General features: G+C 31.9%; 1 protein-coding gene across 1 annotated transcript; it reads left to right on the forward strand.

The window, feature by feature from the left end:
* Nucleotides 1-7,113: 7,113 nt before the first annotated feature.
* On the forward strand, nt 7,114-8,887 carry LOC104890748 (transcription factor bHLH149). The gene is made up of 3 exons (XM_010676328.4): nt 7,114-7,606; nt 7,703-7,770; nt 7,890-8,887. Exon 3 carries the CDS (start codon nt 8,007-8,009, stop codon nt 8,649-8,651), a length of 645 nt encoding a protein of 214 aa, XP_010674630.1. The 5' UTR covers nt 7,114-7,606; nt 7,703-7,770; nt 7,890-8,006; the 3' UTR covers nt 8,652-8,887.
* The last annotated feature ends 609 nt before the right edge of the window (nt 8,888-9,496 follow it).

Below are 9,496 nucleotides of genomic sequence, written 5' to 3' on the forward strand. Positions count from 1 at the left end.
TCAGATTGTTTTCAATATGTGCATATAAACTTTTCATAATGCATATAAAATTGAAGATAATAATAGCCGAAATATATATATGAATTGCAAATGGCAATAATATTACCAAACTAGGAACAACAAAAAAAGCCAAACGATAAAAAGAATATTAATTAGACATTTTATTATAGTTTTTTTTCACAGTTTTATAAGATATATTAAACAAAAATAGTAGTTACCCTTGAGTAAAATCTACACAACAGAAGTGAAAGCTCTTCTGAAATATGACGAATACTTCACCAAAAAGAAAAGAAATTTAAGGAATAGCCTGTGGAGAAAGCTAATATGTTCAGTAAGAAGATGAGCTGAGCTAAATTTGACAGGGCTATTTGACACATGATGGACGTTCCTAGGTTATTAATTACGGATGCATGCTTAAAAAAATGAGATAAACTAAACTGCTGAATCCACTATTGGTGATGTCACGAGTAAGATCTGCATGAATAATGAATTGGCCTTGGTCATTAAAAACATATTATCCTATTATGAGACAGTAACCTTACACCAAGACATGGTTTAGGTTGACCTAATTGCACTTCCACTCGTTTATTTCTATGTTTTTAAGTAAAGACTAAAAGTTATTGGATTAAGCATTTCATCATGAATGACATAATAAGGGGATAGGTAGGCTCCATTTCATGGACAATATTAAAGATAATGAAGTTTAAGATGTGATATAATTAAGACACTATCTCTAATTGCTATATGTCCTCTTTAACATATACACATCAGGTGATAATCAACTTGTGGAAAACAATTAGTGTGTTTGTGGTTCGTTCCCTATAATTGTCAATATTTAATGTATGAGACTTTAGATTTAATGATCGATTGGTACTGCTTTACACAAACATCTTTGGAATCCTTTTTATTTCATTTATGGAGTAGATTAAGGAAACCTTACCTCTAAAAATGTCAAGATAAAAATTATCTAAATTATGGCGAGGATTAGATGATTAGAAGCTCTCTCACCTAATCTAAAATTATGATTATTGTGTCATGCATGCCCTTTTATATATATTTGGCGTCAGATCAACAAAGATTAGGAAAATTCCCTTCAGTACAACTATTGGCTCATTTTTACTTGTTATTGTTGCTATCACTTAAAATCGCAACAGTTTAAATAAAATGTACTAGTACTTACAAGCAAACAGGCCGTCACACAACATTTAAGGGGTTCTTAGGGTCCATGAGATTGAGAGACATGTAAAGTGATTGGGTCTTCCTACAAATTGTTGGTAGATTGAAAAGGCGGTGTTCCCTTGTTTAGAAGAGTGCTTATTATATGAATTGGAAAGAGAACTCTTAGTAGCTCATCCTAGCAATTAATTTAGGAAAGATAGTATCACAAACAATTCTCTTACAACACAAGGGAAATAAACTTCTCAAATGCCAAGTTATGTCATATAGAGGATGTTCGTTATGAGGCGACAATGTTGAGTTCATCCCTCATACTGTCTTCATATTCTTTGATGTAAATTATATGGCTACTATTCAAGGTATCGAGTGAACCTTAGATATGAACATGTGGAACTAGAAGGTGTTTTACATCGAGAATTCTTTGCAGATTGTTGAGTCATGTAGTGTTTCGATGATTGTAAACAAATGATGATTATCTAACTAACATGTGAGTTTGAGATATGCATATTACATTAACATAAAAGAAGTCATGGAAGGTTGAATATATCACATCATGAAGGACTTCCAACAAGTAAAGTCCCTAAAAAGAACACAAACAAAGCGGTTCTTAGGTACATTATAAGAGGAATATTGAATATGAAGGTCCGGACCAATTCCTGAATGAGAGTAGCAAGATAACGTCTTAGAGTTGAAACAAGAAGTTCCTGAGCAGGAACTATGAGTTCAAAATTCCTTAAAGGAACTAGCATGCTGAAGTTCCAAAGGTGAAACTATCAACATGCGTTTGTGAGTTGGAGCAGCATGGAGCATGAAGGCAGACAATATGCGTTTATTTTCTAGGACTCATGTAAGTATGTGAAAACGTGAAAGGTAGTGGAACAAGGTCAAAAGGAACCCGTGGAACTTAGAATCAAAAGTGTTTAAGAGTCAATAAGTCTGACGCATATTATTATCGTAATCTATAGAAATTTATTTAAAGTTTGTTTCTCAATGAATCTCTACTTGGTTAAATATTTTTTAAATAATACGCATTAGTTGTTTTAGGATAAGATTTAGTTTTTAAATAAAGCATAAGTTTTAAATAAAATCGGTTTTAATTTAGGATTCTGATTTTAATATGTTTTATCTATATTTTAATTTAGGATATGATTTCAATTCAGTCTTAGGAACACTGATTGAGAACACACCTAGAAACAGTTTTAGGAACAACAAAGTAATTCTTTAAACTGAACGTGTAGTCTGATAGTTTAAAGAGTAAGTCTTTTTTCGTTTCCTAGTTAGTTAGACTTAGATCCTATTAATTAGGAAGTAAGTTTAGGAAAAGATTTTAATTAGATTTTCTGTTTTAGAAAAGTGTTAGAGATATATTAGGATACTAAAGATATGATAAATATCTTTAGGATATATTAGTAGTTAGGATATTAATTATATTAGGGAAATATTATCTTATGGTTTATTTCAGATAAGTATTAAGAATAATATATCTTCTGGAGGTGGTTTCCGGATAGGAGTTTCTATGTACTCCTATATATATATTGTAGTCATCGTTCATTATTGAACACACCTTAATAAAACCTTATATTATTTCTCTCATCTCATAAACTTGTCATGGTATCAAGAGCCAATTGAGATCTTGGGTCAAAACTCTAAATATTGTTCTCTCCTGTTGGTGAGTTAGAATATTAAGCCCACCGGTCGGATACTTTCTCATAAAGTTGAGAATTTTTTTCCTACTGATGGATAGGGTTTCATGAGGTTTTATTTTAGCCCACCACCGTTGCGATCAAACATAAAATTGAAAAACAGACGATTCAAAGAGAGATCTTGAATCGCGGGAGGGAAACAGAAGAAAAGTGATAGAAAGAGAACGATGTTTTCCGTGGATTGATATATATGTGATAAGAGGTTTGAAAAGAATGGCGTCCCTCGTATAATTAACGGGTTCAAAAAGAATGGCGTTCCCGTTTTGCTGAAATATTTGGTGAGATTGAAAAGAATGGCGTTCTCATCAAGAAAAAAAAATTATTTGCAGGTTCGAAAAGAATGGCATCCCTGTTTGACTGACGATTGATGGATTCGAAAAGATTGACGTTTTCATCTTCAAGAAAAAGAAAATTACGAGTTCGAGAAGAATGGTGTTCCTGATTTATTGAAATATTTGGTGAGTTCGAAAAGAATTGACGTTCTCATCAAAAAGAAGAAAAATTTGGCGGGTTCGAAAAGAATGGCGTTCCCAACAATATATCTGTTTAATTTGATTTGACTTAATTTTTTTGTTTCTCCAATCGCAATGTTCGTATTACTGCCGTTGCGATTGCGGGAGGGTGTTAGAGATATATTAGGATACTAAAGATATGATAAATATCTTTAGGATATATTAGTAGTTAGAATATTAATTATATTAGGGAAATATTTTCCCTCCTCTACACTGTCACCTTCTCCCCCTCCCTTTCCAACTGCTGATGTGTCCATCTTCCTATTTTTTTCTAGGGTTTGTGTTTTGTGGGTGAGTGGTGGTTTGTAATCCCCCGTAAATAATTTATGGATTTTATAAATATATTTTAGTACATATATATTTATATTTAAATATAATTTAGTTTAAAATAATTTATTTATTTAAAAAGTTAACTATTTTGAAAGTCAAAGGAATTATTTTAAAGATTTGAGGAAGTTAAAATATTTTGAAAATATTTTGTTAAGGCATGCTTTGAAAAATATTTGAAATAATACTAATTGGATTTTAAAAAGGATTTTAAATGGGTTTAAAGAACACAACGACTAATTAGACTAGATAAAGAAATTCTAGTAATATTAGGAGTTTATTCATCAATCCTATTCATTATCTTATCTTACTTAGGATCCAAATACCTTTTCATAAACCCAAAAGGAAAGCTTGCCTATAAATATCATCAAGCCCAAATAATTTACCCACAAACAAAAAATAAATAGTATCTGTCTCCTCTCCTTTCACATGAGTTTTCTTTCTCCCTTCTTCCTTTCTTCTTTTTCAAGTATTGATTAAAGATTATGTTTTGTTCCCCTTCAAAAAAAAAGATTATGTTTTGTTTTAGTACTAATTATGATTAGAAGATTTAATTAACTGTTTTAATGATGAATCTATATGATTATATAAATTATTTATTGAAAGAATAAAAATTCAGGTTTGATTATTATGTTTCAAATTGGATTTTTAATTATCAAAGAATGGATTTTTAGGGTGTTAAAGATTGAAAAATCATAGTAGCAATGTTATAAACTATGAAAATGATTTAACTTATGAATTTAAGCATGTTTAAGTATGTTTAAAGAGAGTTTTAATAATTTATTAGTTGTTGGAATTTTAGAAAGATTGTTATTAATGGAGTTTTATGGATTTTCATGACTTAGTACTACTATGCTAGGGAATATGAGTAATTGAGGTTTTAATGATAAAAACAACTTGGGAATTTAAAGTATTTTAAAGTTGCTGGAATTTATTTGGAGTATTAATTATAAATTCTATTGGCTGTTTTAGGCGGAGATTACTCTATAGGCGATTTCTAAAGTGTTAAAATGGTCTATCAATTTGTTAACGCAAGGTGCATACATACCTATGCGTTGTTTGATGTAGTATCATTATTTTAGGAAGGAAAAGTTATGTAGTATCATGTATAAGAACTTTGTGAGTTCATATATGATTTCTATTATGATTGAATTTTACATGTTTTATGCCTGCGTGCGAACATATGTTAAGTATCAGATTTAATTATGAGATTAATATCATGTTTGTATGGAATATTGATGCAAGTATGTTGGGAACTTTATTTATTAATTCACATGAAGGAAGTAATATATTTATCAGTTGGATCATGATTAAATTATGTGTTCCCTTATATTATTAATTTCACTACTCTATGAGGACTGTGGGCCTTATTTGGTAAGTTGATAATTTATGCCTTTAAAAGGTAAGTTGGTTGTTGGCTAGGTTCAACAAATAAGAAAGATTGGAAAAAAGAAGGAATAATTAATCTTGGGTTGTAACTTGTATGATCATTTTTTTTTTATCCTAAGATAAAAAGGAATAAAGTTGTGAATGTTTGATTATATATTATTTGTGTTGCTTGTCTGTCATAACAAGTAATAATTGGTAAATCATGTAAAGTGAAACTTGGATAGTAATAAACTTTAGATTGGTGCACGTCTGAAGTTGAACAATCAGGAGCTCGGGTTCATGGTGGTCGTGCCATGGCTTTTTCTGGGAATTGGGTTGATCGTCGTTCCTATTTTCAATTAAAAGGTTCCTCGATATCGTAGGTTATTATGAAATATGGAGTCGCGCCCGTATTTCATCTTCCAAAGGAAAGACTGGTTTTAGATGAGACAACTCGGTCCAATAACTATTCCATTAAAGTAATAAAAAGATTGTTAAAGTTTAGTTCAATAAAAGTTATCTGCATATTGTTATGTTGTTATCTATCCTTGCTCATATTTATTTGTATCATGTTAGAAATGTTAATTTATTATTATGTACTACTCAGCTTTGCTGATTACGTGTTTTGTTTGTATGTGTTGATCATGACTTTGCCTTATTGATCATGTGATGATTCATTCTTGGTGAGGAGGTTCTTTAGTGCACTGACATCGACAGGTTTGCAGCTGTTGCATATGCATCATGGGAATTTGGGAATTGAGAGCTTGTATAACAAATTGATCTATTTATTGTTTTATAATAGATACATTTACATTTAAGTTTGGTTTGAAGTTAAGGTTAACAATGTTGTTTGATTTTAAAGTTACTTTGTTATATTATATTTCAATTTTAAAGTTTAATTATATGTTTTCCGCTGAAAAGTCTGAATAAGCCGATATGTTATCACATGAGTGATAATTCTTTGATGATTCTCTAAGTTTTATATTGAAAATGTATTTTGGAAAAGAGAGAATTATCGGGGTGTTGCATGGTTTAGGTGGTGGATGGTAGTGGTGTTTTCAGCGACTGGTTGCTTGATTGGGGTATGTTGGAGTGGAGGGGTCGGGTTGTAGTGGTAGGACGCGCAGATGGTAGTGGAGTGGTTGTGTCAAGTGGTAGTTGATGTTCAAAGAGATAGTCAATCATGAGTCAAAGAAAAGGGTAAGTGAAACTATAGGGAGGTGGAGGAATAAAAGTAGAGGAATTTAGAGGTAAAGAAAGGGTAAAAGGTATAATTAATTTGAGCAAACAAACAACTACTAAGAGAATTAGGTTATGCTTATCCTTTCCACAATATTCCCAACCTAATGCCCAATTAGTTCTCATGATTAAGGATATTTATTTGCTTAACAATAGTTTTATCTCTTTTTCTCGCTTTAATGTTCAAAATAAAGGTCAAAATTGTGGTTCTTAGCCGTACAATAACCCTCCTTGAACACATCTAAAACAGGTTTTTGCGAACTTTTCCCTTAAAGATTTCACCTTTCACGCTCTTTCATATGAAAAAGTTCGACATATATGAATAGGGGTGTGCACCGGTCCGGATCAGAATCTACCCTTTTTTTTGGACCTGAATCTATATTTTTTTAAAAAGAATCTTTTATATTAAAAAAAAAATTTATTTTATTTAAATATATTTATAAATTAGATATATTAAAAATTAACATTTTTGATAACAATAATCCTAAATTAATAAATAGTAGGTTTTTAAATTTCTAACTTTCTAACTTTTAGAACTTCTTTTAACATATAAATTTTTTTTTTCTAAAATAATAGAACTTCGAGTCCAACGGTCTAGACCGAACCGAAAATTCGAAACCGGAAATTTTGTGAACCGAGGACCGGAGGTTCTAATCCGGACCGGTTTGTGCAGATCCCTAGGCCCTATAGGCTATATATGAACATATCCAACAAGTCACTCAAATCAACTAACTGAAGCCCATACCAAAATTCAATTAAAATTCTATAATAACTTAACAACAAATAAAGATACTATTTTTCACTTCCACAAAAATACTCGTATTTTAACAAGAAATACAATACAAAACAAAAATACCAAGTACATCCACAAGGTACACAAATCCTAAAATTAATTACCTCCATCCTCAAAAACAAAAAAAAAAAGTTTTTTCTTTTGTTATCACTCTCTCTCACCTCGGCGCACAAAAACGGGGGAAAACAAAACAGAGGAGACAATAAATGTGAACAAAGAAACGCCGCGTGGGTGTCTCTCTCTCTCCTCCTCTTCCTCCTCCCTTTCTCTCTCTTCCTTCCTCCTCACTGCTGTGGGAGTATTTAAAACTCTTCCCCTTTCTTTTACTTATTCATTTCCTCTCCACCTTCTTCTTCTTCTCTCTCTCTCCTCCTCTTTCACTCCTGTTTAAATTCCATTTTCAAGAATTAAGACAGAGAAAGTGAGAGGCTTTTTCATCTCCTTCTCTTATTCTTCTTCATCTTCCACTCTATTAAAACTATTTCAAGGTAGTTATTGTTTTTTTATTTGTTTATGGATTTTAATTTTGTCAGCAAGAGTTTTTGATTTTGATTCTGATTTTAACATTTTGTTCTTGTTTTCAGGAATTTCAACAGCAATCTGACATTCTTCAGCGAAGTTTCATACAACATTATCGATCAAATTCCTGAAGGTAATAGATGTGATTATTGATATTAATCGATGTTGAATTTGTTTATAATTACGTTTTTTTTTTTTTTTTTTGTATTGTATTACATCAATCTCATCTTGTTGTTTTGAATTTTGTTGCAGAAATTTCATCGTGAATTTCTCTCTGTTCTCCTTGGACCTTGAGTCGATATATTTCGCGGAATTCGTTGAGATAATTTAGCGAATTTGCGAAGTTTAAAGAAGAAAATTATCAAATCAATGGCGTCGATAATTTCAAATTACGAAGAGCACACAGAAGATACATCACGAGAATCAAAGAGGAAAAAACGCCGAAGAATAGACACAATCAATCAAAATCAATCAAACAACAAAAATCAAAATCAAATTAGATGGAAATCAGCAGCAGAACAACAAACTTACTCATCAAAACTTGTCGAAGCTCTTAGACAAGTTCGTCGTCGTAATCCTACACCGGCTCCACTTCCAGGAAGCCGAGCCGTCCGTGAAGCCGCCGACAAAGCCTTAGCAATAGCCGCCAAAGGTCGCACTCGTTGGAGCCGAGCCATTTTAACTAATCGGCTCAAGCTGCGCCTTAAAAGCCATAAAAAAGCTAAAGTTCGTTCAAAATTACCGCCGTCACCGCTTACCGGAACTAGCCGGTTGTTCGGAGAAAATCAACAACAGCAGAAATTACCAGCTATTGAGAAACGTGTTAAGGTTCTTGGCCGGTTAGTTCCCGGTTGCCGGAAATTATCGTTTCCTAATCTTCTAGAAGAAGCTACTGATTATATCGCTGCTTTACAAATGCAAGTCAAAACTATGGCTGCTCTTGCGGAAATTCTCACCGGTTCAAATTCCGGTTCAAGTTCCGGTTTAATGGATATTGATTCATCTAGTAGTTGACTCGAATTACGGCTTAGCGACCTTTTTTTTTCCTTCTTAATTTAAAATTTTTGGCTTTACTGTTTTTTTTTGCCTTTTATTTTTGGATATTTTTATTGAATGTATTTTATTGTATACAACTGGCCTTTTTTCTTTTTTTTTTTCTCCTTTTAGTTCAGCCCATGTGAAATTTAATTATTATTGGCTTTTTTTTTTCCTTTTGTTAGAGGGGCTTAATAATATGAGGTTTTGGTTGATTGGACAGACATTCACAAGAAAATTAAATTACAATAGTAGAAGTATTAAATGGGAACATGGCACCTAATAATGGATCTTTGTACTGAAGTGCTGGAGGGGAGGTTAGGTTCCCTTTTTATAGGGGCGTAATTGATTAATTGGAGTGCCTCTTCCAACCATGTTCTTGGGGTTTTTGGTCTTAAATTAGATTACCAATTATCATTTCTTCTTTGGAAAAGGTCAAATATCCAAAGTGAAAAAGGTGTTATTGGGTGTTTAAACATTTTGGGGTCGATGATTAATCTAGTTGTTTTGTATCATTGCAACATTATTGATTGATTTATGCTGTTCTTTTTAGTATACTAGTGTTTTTGATAAGCCATCATGATGTTATTTGGTGAAATGTTTAGTGTTGTTTCTTTAACTTTTTCCTTTAGTTTCCATTTTAGTTATAAGTGGATTGGATTATGGTCTATCGTGAGTTATTTTAATTTATGCAATGGAATTATGCTTGTATCTAGAACAAGTTATCATATCGTTGTATTGTATTATTCAAATAGTATCGGTGAATTTATCTTCGAATAATTCGTCGGTTGGTTCAGAAAGGATTGATTGACTACGAAAACACG

This window comes from Beta vulgaris, chromosome 4 (genome assembly GCF_026745355.1).
Source record: "Beta vulgaris subsp. vulgaris cultivar EL10 chromosome 4, EL10.2, whole genome shotgun sequence".
Lineage (NCBI taxonomy): Eukaryota > Viridiplantae > Streptophyta > Magnoliopsida > Caryophyllales > Amaranthaceae > Beta > Beta vulgaris.

Bases quoted from the DNA above. Each gene is read 5' to 3' on its own strand.
- LOC104890748 (XM_010676328.4), top strand. From the start codon at position 8,007: ATGGCGTCGATAATTTCAAATTACGAAGAGCACACAGAAGATACATCA.